Source organism: Rhinatrema bivittatum, chromosome 15 (assembly GCF_901001135.1).
Source record: "Rhinatrema bivittatum chromosome 15, aRhiBiv1.1, whole genome shotgun sequence".
Lineage (NCBI taxonomy): Eukaryota > Metazoa > Chordata > Amphibia > Gymnophiona > Rhinatrematidae > Rhinatrema > Rhinatrema bivittatum.
In genome coordinates, this window is record NC_042629.1 from 32,109,390 (window position 1) to 32,121,625 (window position 12,236).

The 12,236-nt window shown below is 42.7% G+C and overlaps 1 protein-coding gene across 5 annotated transcripts in view; it reads left to right on the forward strand.

Moving 5' to 3' along the window:
* Positions 1-12,236, forward strand: part of DSCAM (DS cell adhesion molecule) — a 569,269-nt gene that overhangs the window by 261,838 nt on the left and 295,195 nt on the right. For 3 of the 5 annotated variants that reach the window (XM_029579019.1, XM_029579021.1, XM_029579022.1), the window contains exon 6: positions 6,947-7,243. In XM_029579019.1, coding sequence (XP_029434879.1) covers positions 6,947-7,243 — 297 coding nt within the window. Of the gene's footprint in view, positions 1-6,946; positions 7,244-12,236 lie in introns of those variants that run through there. The other 2 variants (XM_029579023.1, XM_029579020.1) reach the window with 2 other exon arrangements.

A 12,236-nucleotide genomic window follows, 5' to 3' on the forward strand; every position in this document is an offset into this window, starting at 1 on the left:
TTGAACTCCATTGCCATCCATAATCTCCTCTAGGAGGTCACTCCATGCATCCACACTCTTTCTTTTAAGAAATACTTCCTGTCATTGGTCCTCGCTTGACCCCCTTGGAGCTTCTTATTATGACTCCCTTGTTTGACAGTTTTCTTTCCATCCAAAAAGGTTTGATTCCTATATTTGTGTATTAGAAATCTTTCCACATGATGTCTTTATAGTACCTCTGAGGTCATGGATTAATTATTACCTTATAGACAATTCACATCTAGTGCAATAAGATGGTGACAGAGTAGCTAACTTTCCCTCCTAAGGACTGTCTTCCTGTTATTTGACAAAACATTAACCAATTTGCCAGTTCTCTTTCCTAAATGCCCTTTTTCTCTAGCTTACTGCCATGGGACAGTGAAGGAGCACCCTTCTTAGGTTCTGCACTTGAATGGTAAAAGTCATGTAAGTGATCTTCAGTAATCTGTATAGTCTTCTAAAACACCAGATAGCTCCTTTATGGTGCTTTTATATATATATATATATATATATATATATATCCAAACCTTTTTTGAACCCAGCTACACTAACTGCACTAACCACATCCTCTGGCAACAAATTCCAGAGCTTTATTGTGCGTTGAGTGAAAAAGAATTTTCTCCGATTAGTCTTAAATGTGCTACTTGCTAACTTCATGGAATGCCTCCTAGTCCTTTTATTATTCGAAAGTGTAAATAACCGAGTCACATCTACTCGTTCAAGACCTCTCATGATCTTAAAGACCTCTATCATATCCCCCCTCCTCAGCCGTCTCTTCTCCAAGCTGAACAGCCCTAACCTCTTCAGCCTTTCCTCATAGGGGAGCTGTTCCATCCCCTTTATCATTTTGGTTGCCCTTCTCTGTACCTTCTCCATCGCAACTATATCTTTTTTGAGATGTGGCGACCAGAATTGTACACTGTATTCAAGGTGCGGTCTCACCATGGAGCGATATAGAGGCATTATGACATTTTCTGTTTTATTAACCATTCCCTTCCTAATAATTCCTAACATTCTGTTTGCATTTTTGACTGCTGCAGCACACTGAGCTGACGATTTTAAAGTATTATCCACTATGCATATATGCATATATATATATATGCATATATATATATATATATATATATATATATATATATATATATATATAAATCTGGAAAGGAATATGATGAGTGAGGTTATCAAATTTGCGGATGATACAAAAGTATTCAGAGTAGTTAAATCACAAGCGGATTGTGATACATTACAGGAGGACCTTGCAAGACTGGAAGATTGGGCATCCAAATGGCAGATGAAATTAAATGTGGACAAGTGCAAGGTGTTGCATATAGGGAAAAATAACCCTTGCTGTAGTTACACGATGTTAGGTTCCATATTAGGAGCTACCACCCAGGAAAAAGATCTAGGCATCATAGTGGATAATACTTTAAAATCGTCAGCTCAGTGTGCTGCAGCAGTCAAAAATGCAAACAGAATGTTAGGAATTATTAGGAAGGGAATGGTTAATAAAACAGAAAATGTCATAATGCCTCTATATCGCTCCATGGTGAGACCGCACCTTGAATACAGTGTACAATTCTGGTCGCCACATCTCAAAAAAGATATAGTTGCGATGGAGAAGGTACAGAGAAGGGCAACCAAAATGATAAAGGGGATGGAACAGCTCCCCTATGAGGAAAGGCTGAAGAGGTTAGGGCTGTTCAGCTTGGAGAAGAGACGGCTGAGGAGGGGGGATATGATAGAGGTCTTTAAGATCATGAGAGGTCTTGAACGAGTAGATGTGACTCGGTTATTTACACTTTCGAATAATAAAAGGACTAGGAAGCATTCCATGAAGTTAGCAAGTAGCACATTTAAGACTAATCGGAGAAAATTCTTTTTCACTCAATGCACAATAAAGCTCTGGAATTTGTTGCCAGAGGATGTGGTTAGTGCAGTTAGTGTAGCTGGGTTCAAAAAAGGTTTGGATAAGTTCTTGGAGGAGAAGTCCATTAATGGCTATTAATCAAGTTTACTTAGAGCAGAGCTTTCCAAACTTTTCATGTTGGTGACACACTTTTTAGACAAACATAATTTCGGGACACAGTAATTCAGTCTACTAGTAAACCAGAGGTTAAAGGTTAAACAAATGAAACATATTTCGACAATTTATGTATGTTTCCTTAAATATATACATAAATAAAATGTTTCACGACACAACCTATCTCATGAAAACCTTAAATTTATATTAAAAATATATATTCCAAGATTCATGTTATTGTTATAATTTATGAGAAACAATAATAAAACAAATTGTCTGTCCCCCACACCCTCATCTCTCTCCTCCCCCCAGCACATGTCTGGCCCCCACACACTCATATCTCTCCCCCTCAAGCACATGTCTGACCCCCACACACATTTCTCTCCCCCCCCAGCACATGTCTGTACCCCACACACTCATATCTCTCCCCCTCAAGCACATGTCTGTCCCCCCAGCACATTTGCCCCCCACCCACTCATCTCTCTCCCCCCAGCACATGTCTGGCCCCCACACTCATGTACCTCGTCTTTTTGATTGTTGCCAGTTAAGTGCTTCACTCCCTTCCATGATCACCAGACACTGCTGCTTGCAGTCAGTACTCCTCATGGCCAGGCCTCATCGACAGCAGCAGCAGCCAAAGCAAGGATGGCTGGGCTTGTTCCACCCACCAAGCCCCCCAAAAAAACGCGATTGACAGCAAAAATCACCCAATAATAAGCAACCCATAAACTGAAAAAAAAAAGTGAATCTCTAGAAAAAAAAAAGCCCAAACTTGCGTCAGAGTTGACCGGGCTTGCGCGACACACCTGCACACTGCAGGCGACACACTAACGTGTCCCGACACACAGTTTGGAAAGCTCTGACTTAGAGAATAGCCATATAGAAACATAGGCAGAAGAAGACCAAACGACCCATCCAGTCTGCCCAGCAAGCTTCGCACTTTTTTTTCCTCATACTTATCTGTTACTCTTGGCTCTTAGTAACCTTTTGGTTCTATTTCCCTTCCACCCCCACCATTAATGCAGAGAGCAGTGTTGGAGCTGCATCTAAGTGAAATATCTAACTTAATTAGTTAGGGGTAGTAACCGCCGCAATAAGCAAGCTACACTCATGCTTATTTGTTTATGAATAGGCAATACCCCCTGAAAATCAGGCTACTCTCCTTGCCTGATGCTTGAGCCCATTCCCTAAAACCTGGAAACCACTGTCTTCCTTTGTGGCCAGGTCACTGGTTTCCCCAGTGGACTGTGAGATCAGCATGCTTGTCGGCTGCTCATAGGCGGAGGGATCTGGATCTACTGAAGACCATTTTCAAAGGCATTTACTAGGTTAAACTTCGTATTTGCCTGAGTAATATATTGGCCTGGCAGAAAACTGTTGCCCTCACCATGGCTGAAAATAGGCTCCAGCTGTCACATTGCACGACCATTTATCCACAATAAAAAAAAAAAAAAAAGGGCTTCCCAGAGGTGTGTGTTTAGATCAGGGGCTTTCCCTAGACGCCAGGGCAGAAACTTATCCTCCAACAGCCACTTGCTGGAGATCTCCCTGATCGCCAACTTCCATGCTACCTTCTGTCCAACTGGTGTTTAACTAAATCTGTGTAATTTATACTCCGTGCACCTACTTCCTTACGCCTGCCTAATGTACCCCACTTCATATCTATTTACTTACGATCTGTAAGAATCCGGTCCTTATGCAGTCAACGCCTTGCTCCTTTAATTTAATTTTTGGTTAATGTTCCTCCTTCATAACTGGTCCGCCTAGCTTTAGGAGAAGACAGCATATCAAATGCTTAACAACGAAAAGACAGTATGCGCACATTTTGATTTATAAATGCACGCGTCCTATTTTAACCCTCCGCCCGCAGAAATATTAGATTCAGAGGTACACGGGCATGTTTGTTTGGGTTTACATTGCGGACAGCTTTCAGAGGGAAACTACCCGGGGCCACCTCCCTTTGAAACTTGCTTCCAGTGCCCTCCCGCTGAAAGCACCAGCATGCTTTGGCAATCCTGCGGGCTATTCCAGGTCCGTCCTGTAAAACATGTGGCGTGAGGTCCTGCTTGTTAAGCCAGAGCAGGCAGCAATCCATTTAGGCAAACGAGTCTGTCTAAGGCAGGCCTGTTGCAGGCAGTGGCTAGAGAGGGTAACCTGCAGGGGCCCTGTTACCTCGGCCACTAGCTCGTGTGAGGGAGAGAGTCTGAAGGGCCAGTGGAGGCTGACAGCGGGGAAAGATTTCAAAGGCCCGCTGGTCTTGCTAGGAAAAATGTCTGCTCTCATCTCCCCTCTCCTGGCCCCTTTAAAAGCCAGACACTTTCCTAAAAAAAAAATACAAAAGATGGGGGAGGGGAGGGGTGGCGCTGAGCAAGCTCAGGGACTGGCTTGTCAAAGGCTGGTGTGCACGGAGAGCATAAAGCCTGAGAGATGGCACTGCTGGTGTGAAGAGCTGGGTGGTATGGGGGGGGGGTTAAAGAGAAGGGAAAAGCAGGTTTCAGAGCGTCAGGTGGCAAGGGATGCGGGCAGCAGAGTGAGATGTGTGTGGTGGAGACAAAACGCAGTATATGGCCCGCTAGCTTCCTGTCAAGTTAAAATGTTGGGTTCCATATTAGGAATTACCACTTGGCAAAAGGATTTTGGAGGCCTTGTAGAAAACACATTGAAATCATCAACTCAGCATGGGACTGTTGGATATTCAGTAAGACTGGCAGAGTCCCGAGAGAAGTCCCGTCTTGTGGATCTCTTTACCAAGAGAACTCAGATTGACTGAATGCTCCATGAGTTTTAAGAAAGCATTGAAGACTTTATTTCCGATTTTTCATGCTGTTGAGAGATGAAGAGGCCGCTAAGACAATGTTCTTTTTTTAGTTTAATTATTTAGATTTTTAGGTTCCACTTTTCGGCACACCAAAGCAGATTGGTACATTGTAAGCCCTGTAGGTATTTCCCTATCCCCACAGGGCTTACAATGTAATTTTGTACTTGAGGCAATGGAGGGTAAAGCGACAGTGGGATTTGAACCCTAGTTTCCCTGGGTCTTAGCTTGCTGCTCTAACTACTAGGCTACTCCTCCACTCCAATAGTTTTAATTGGCTGGCTAATCTTTTATTGGTTTTATTGTTATTATGTCATCTGTTTTAATGTATTTATTGTTTTATGTGTATTATTATGAGTGTTTTATTGTGAGCCGCACAGAGCAGTGGATATGTGGCATAGAAATTGTTTAAATAAATAAATAAATAAAGAAATAAGCATGAGACGGCAGCAGCCAAAAAAGCAAATAGAATATTAGGAATTATTTTGAAATGAATAGAAAACAAAATAGGGACTATAATAATGCCTCTGTAGTGATCCCTGGTGCAAGCACCCCTTGAGTACTGTATGCAGTTCTGGTTGCTCCATATCAAAAAAAGATTAGTAGAATTAGAAAAGGTCAGAGAAGGACAATGAAAGGGATAAAGAGGATGCAGTGGTTCCCTTACAGGGGTTAAGTTCTCTTCAGCTTGGAGAAGGGGATCTGATAGAGGTCTATAAAATCATGAGTGGTGTTAGAACAAGTTATTTATTCTACCAAACATTATTGAGCTAGTTATTCAAAGGTATTTTATTATTTTATTTTATTATTCAAAGGTATTATTCAAAGGTATTTTATTATTTATTATTATTCAATTTATTATTCATTATTAATAATCAATAATTAATTAATTATTAATAATTAATAATTAATTATTGATAATTCAGTGGGACATTTATCTGGCTAACTTTAGGTTAGGTTAGAAGAGAACTAAAATCTCCCTCCTGAAATGGGATCTCATTACGTCAAATTATATATTAACTTTAGCTAGATAAGTTATCCATTTTTCAGGTTTTCAAATATTTGACCTCACTAGGAGGTTCTATGAAGCTATATAATAGTCGATTTAAATCAAATTTTAAAAAATATTTTTTCAGTCAGTGAACAAGTAAGTTATGGAATTTGTTGTCAGATAATGTGGTCAAGGCACTAGTTTAGCCAGAGCGATTTGGGTATCTTCAACTTGATGTTCCTCACGAACGTCGGTATATAAAAATAAATAAATAAATACTTCCAGGAGTGAACAGTAAAGAATGAACTTTTCTGCTATGTTTCGCCCAGAGCCCCAGACTGGTCTCTGTCAGAGAGAGGAGGCTGGGATTGATGGCACCTTATTTCTTATACTTGAGTAGGATAGTGCTTGATAGATAGGAACCCAGGATGGACTGATATAGTCACATGCAGGTGCAGTAACCTCCTCCAGATTCTAAAGCATAGCTGTCAGTCCTGGTGTTTCTAGCCCTGTATCACATTTTCACAACAAAACCCTGCCATAGCATTTCATGAGAAGAGTTGAAATATCAGGACTGACTCGTCTGTTCCTTCTGAGCTTGGGGGCAGATGATCTCCAGATATAAAGCGACACTTGACACTTTTTTGCTGTTTGCAGTGACATGGGGAGATCCAGTTTCTGAAGGAACTCTAGACAAGGCCAACCATTTGAACATTCATCCCAATCCATTGAGTTATTTGTTGCCTTGTTTCTTTCATGTGAAATCAGTTCCACAGGTATCAAAATATATCAAGAGGAGATTTAAAACAAAACAAAACAACAAAAAATAACACCAGGAGAGAACTAAAATCTCCCTCCTGAAACAGGATCTCAGTACGTCATATATTATATGCTCCTTGATCTATTAACTGCAGTTCCAATATAGGGTCCTTCACTGTGTCTCAGATATACCAGATGAGCATACATTACAATTTTACTGAATGATTTCCTAAAGCATAACCAGGCCCGCAGGCCTCCACTCTTTTTTCCCCGAGAAGATGTGTTGGTCATAGCCTTATATCTGCTGTATTATCTTCTCTGACATTTCCTTCATTGTCTGCAGATGGGACACCCAAAATCATTCCTGCCTTCAGTGACAAAGTAGTGAATCCCGGAGACCCTGTCTCCCTCATGTGCAACGTGAAGGGCACACCTCTGCCAACCATCACATGGGCGCTGGATGATGACCCTGTTGTCAAAAACGGCAATCATCGGATTAGCCAGATCACCATCTCGGAGGGCAACGCACTGAGCTACCTAAACATCACCAACACTCAGGTCCGAGATGGTGGAGTCTACCGCTGCACTGCCAACAACTCCGCAGGAGTCATCCTCTACCAGGCTCGAATAAACGTAAGAGGTGCTTGTCAAATCAGCTCTTCAAAAAAAAAAAAAAACACACCCTGTAACTCATCGTAGTCGACTTGATTTTACTGCACACATCAAGCCGAGTTTTGGAATGCTATAGACTAACTTAACATTACCCATTCTCCTTCCCACCCAGCTTCATGCTAAACTGCATCCATTGATTTGATGTTAGATACGTGTCCTGTATTCCTCCTCCCCTGTGGTCCCTCTTCCCTTCCATTTTAGATGAAAATCTGTTTCTAAATGTTTAGTTCTTGTAAAGCATGTTTGCATTTCTCTTCTTTTTTTTTCTGCCATTGACTGCATGTTCTGTTGGTATCCACTTAATGGGGGGAGCATTTGAGCTGCGTTCTTCGGGCCAGCAAGCCCAAGGGGGAAGGTTGTTAGGTTTTCTAGTACCTTCCAATAGCTTGCAGAGCTCTGCTGGAGATATTTCAGGAATTTTGTGGGAGATGGACTGGTTTTTGTGGCAGACTCTCCTAGCGTTGGAACAAAATGTTGGAAGCTTGGCAGGTATGCACAGGAAGTACACGAGGCATAGCTGCTTGGCAGAATAAGATAGAATGCCCTCACTGTCTTCCAAGTAGGCTCACCAGCACCAGACTCCCAACAGATTGCAGGGACATGACATAAAATCTCTGTTTATTCATATATATGTCCAGACACAATGGTGCTGGTTCCTAACAGAATGCAAAGCAGAGCAAATTCTGCCCTTTTACTTACTGCCGAATCCATGTCTGGCATCAGTAATTAACTAGGATGTTGGTGGTACATATTTATGGAGGTGATGTCCCTGCAAGTACAATTCTGCATTTGCTTTTGGGAAGGGTCGGGAAGGTTTTGGAGCCCATTGAAACTGTGCCTGCACATGGTCCTAAAGCAGGAAACAGGATCTCTTTTGGCCTGGATATTTGGCACCATAGGCGTTTTGTCTGTTGTCTGTTCCTAAATCTTTGCCCTACCTTCCACATTTTTCCCAATCACTGGACTGAGCCCACTGAAAACAGATCAAAATAGATTAGAAGAGTACAGATTTAAACTTGTTTAGAAGAAAAGGTTCCTTAATTCGAGAGATGTTCTTATTTAAGTTGGTTTTCAAAATTAATGGTATATTGTTTAATATTCAAATTAATGAGATTCAGATGGATTATGGTCTGGCCATTTATGCCAATCACTCCTCTTAGAAGGAAGTATTTTTAATCCGCATACTTGGCTGAAGTTCTGAAGATTTTTTTTTTTTTGTCGGCTTGTCAGATCGCCTCAAACAGATAATTATCCAAACTGATGGTATGAAGGAGGTTTGCTTATTCTGATCTCTTCTTTCAACCAAACTATCCAACTTTGTACATCACAAGGTCCATATTCAAACACAGCTGAATAACCTTATCCAGCTAACTTTGGAGGTATATTCAATAGTGTAGCTGTACTATTAAATATAGCGGGCTATGTTAAAGTTAGCAGGCTACCTATAGGATAGCTCTTTGATCCTACCAGACTTACGGGCCGATTCAGTAAAGTCCGCGGGAGAGCGGACGAACGCCCGCTCTCCTGGCGCACGCACAGACCACTTGCCTGTGCACGCGATACAGTACTTAAATTAGGTGGTGCGGTAGAAACGGGCAAAATGAGGCGCTAGGGACACTAGCGCGTCCCTAGCGCCTCCTTTTGACCCGGAGCGGCGGCTGTCAGCGGGTTTGACAGCCGATGCTCAATTTTGCCGGCGTCTGTTCTCGAGCCCGCTGACAGCCATGGGCTCGGAAACCAGACACCGGCAAAATTGAGCATCCGGCTTTTGGCCCGACAGCCGCCGGCCCATTTTAAATTTTTTTTTCTTTTCTTTTTTACTTTTTTTTTACTCTTCGGGACCTCCGACTTAATATTGCCATCATATTAAATCGGAGGGTGCACAGAAAAGCAGCTTTTACTGCTTTTCTGTGCACTTTCCCGGTGCCGGCAGAAAGGTAGGCGCTAATTTCTTAAAGTTAAATGTGCAGCTTGGCTGCACATTTTACTTACTGTATCGCACGGGCATATCTAATAGGGCCATCAACATGCGCGCTATTAGGTGCCACGGGTTGGACACTTTTTCCTCCCCTTACTGAATAAGGGGTAAGGGAAAACGCGCGTCCAAGGGCAGGTTAACAGTGTGCTCCGTCGGAGTGCACTGTACTCTATCGGCCTGTTAGCTAGCTAAGTCATCCAGCTAGCCCTGAATATCAAAGTTAGCCAATTAACTTAGCCGGTTAAATCAACTCCCAATTCTGCCCCTAACTTATTCAGCTGAAATCTAGCCTTCTAACTTATTAGCCAGCTAGAATTTAGCCGGATATCTGCCCAAATATTCATTTAGCCAGCTAACTTCTGAGTTAGCCAGCTAAATGTTTTTGAGTATGGACTTCCATGTTTCTGTCTCAAAGGTTCACAAAAGCTGCTTTGCCTTGTCCTTTGGCCAGTTAGGAGCAGTGATGGTGTACACATAACCCTGACTCATTCTTTAACAAAAGATGACTAATCTTAAGGGCCTATTGGTGAGAGAGCATGCTCTGTTTTACCTCCAGATGATGATATAAATAAAACACAGCACACTACATTGTTGTTCCCATGGATGTCTCCTTTTACTTGGAGGGAGACAGTAGAAAAGCATTTAGAACAGGAATTTATAGTCATTCTGCTCATTCAGATTAGGGAGTAGGTTTAGCAATGCAGATAATACTTGATCAAGACAATTCTTACCTTTCTCCTACCTAGTCTGTTTTCCAATAGATTTTATCCTCCAACCATCTCTGGAATACTTTTGGGTGTTCACTCACTTCCCAAGTGAATATGTCCACTGGGCTCCATAAGATATGATTTCCAGAAACTGGACAAATCAAGATACTCTTTGTCAACAAGAATGGCTGAATTAGCCATGACTTGTGCTTTGTTACCCAGTGGCACTGAACAAATCAATCTCTCTAGCTCAGTATAGTTTTCCCAGGAAGATGTAGTAGGTCAAATTGACAAACTGAAGAGTAGCAAATCACTTGGACCAGATGGTATACACTCCAAGATTCTGAAAGAATTAAAAAATGAAATTTCAGATCTATTTCAAGTAATTTGAAACCTATCATTAAAACCATCCATTGTACCTGAAGACTGGAAGGTAGCCAATGTAACCCCGATATTTAAAAAGGGCTCCAGAGGTGATCTGGGAAATTATAGACCAGTGAGTCTGACTTCAGTGCCAGGAAAAATGGTGGAAACTATTCTAAAGAATAAAATCACAGAACATTTAGATAGACATGATTTAATGAGACACAGGGGCGGATTTTAAATGCCCTGCGCACGTAAATCCGGCCGGATTTACACGCGCAGGGCCCTCGCACGCCGGTGCGCCTATTTTGCATAGGCCGCCGGCGCGCGCAGAGCCCCGGGACGCACGTAAGTCCCGTGGATTCGTAAAAGGGGCGGGGAGGGGGCATGTCGGGGGCGTTCCCGAAATGACGCGGCGGGCCCGGGGGCGGGCCCGGGGGCGTGGCGCCGGACCAGGGGCGTGGTCGAGGCCTCCGGACCAGCCCCCGGGTTGGGTGATGGCGCGCCAGCAGCCTGCTGGCACGCGCAGATTTACATCTGCTTTTAGCAGGCGTAAATCTGCCAACAAAGGTAAGGGGGGTTTAGATAGGGCCAGGGGGGAGGGGTGGGTTAGGTAGGGGAAGGGAGGGGAAGGTGGGGGGAGGGCGAAGGAAAGTTCCCTCCGAGGCCGCTCCGAAATCGGAGCGGCCTCGGAGGGAACAGGCAGCGCGCGCTGGGCTCGGCGCACGCGGGTTGCACAAATGTGCACCCCCTTGCACGCGCCGACCCCGAATTTTATAAGATACGCGCGGCTACGCGCGTATCTTATAAAATCCAGCGTACCTTTGTTCGCGCCTGGTGGGCGAACAAAAGTACGCGATCGCGCAAATTTTTAAAATCTACCCCACAGCATAGATTTACCCAAGCAAAGTCTTGTCTCACAAATCTGCTACATTTTTTTGACGGAGTGAATAAACATTGGATTTTCAGAAGGCGTTTGATAATGTCCCTCATGAGAGGCTTCTAAGAAAACTAAAAAGTCATGGGATAAGAGGCGCGATGTCCTTTTGTGGATAGAAACCGTTAAAATACAGCAACAGAGAGTAGTATTAAATGGTTTGTTTTCACAGTGGAAAAAGGAAAACAGTGGAGTGCCTCAGGGATCTGGACTTGGACCGGTGCGTTTCAATAAATGTATAAATGATTTGGAAAGGGTACTCTGAGTCACGTGATCATATTTGCAGATGACACAAAATTATTCAGAGTAGTTAATCACAAGCGGATTGTGATTAATTACATGAGGACCTTGCAAGACTTTAAAATTGGACATCCATATGGCAGATGAAATTTAATGTGAACAAGTGCAAGGTGTTGCATATAAGGAAAAATAACCCATGCTGTATTTGCTAGATATTAGATTCCATATTAGGAGTTACCACCCAGGAAAAATATCTGGGCATCCTAGTTAATATTACATTGAAATCATCAGCTCAGTGTCTTGTGGCGGTCAGAAAAGCAAATAGAATGTTAGGAATTATTAGGAAGGGATTGGAGGCTAAAATGGAGGATGTCATAAGACCTCTATATCGCTCTATGGTGAGACCACACTTTTAATACTGTGTGCAATTCTAATCGCCGCATCTCAGAAAAGATATAGTTGCACTGGAGGAAGTGCAGAGAAGGGCCACCAAAATGATAAAGGGCATGGAACTGCTCCTCTGAAGACAGGCTTAACAGGTTAGTGCTGTTCAGCTTGAAGAAAAGAGACGCCTTAGAGGGGGATACATACAGGTCTACAAAATTATGAAAAGACTTGAACGGATAAATGTGAAGCAGTTATTTACTGTTTTGGATAATACAAGGACTAAGGAGCACTCCTTGAAGTTAGAAAGTAGCACATTTAAAACAAATTGGAGAAAATTATTTTTCACTCA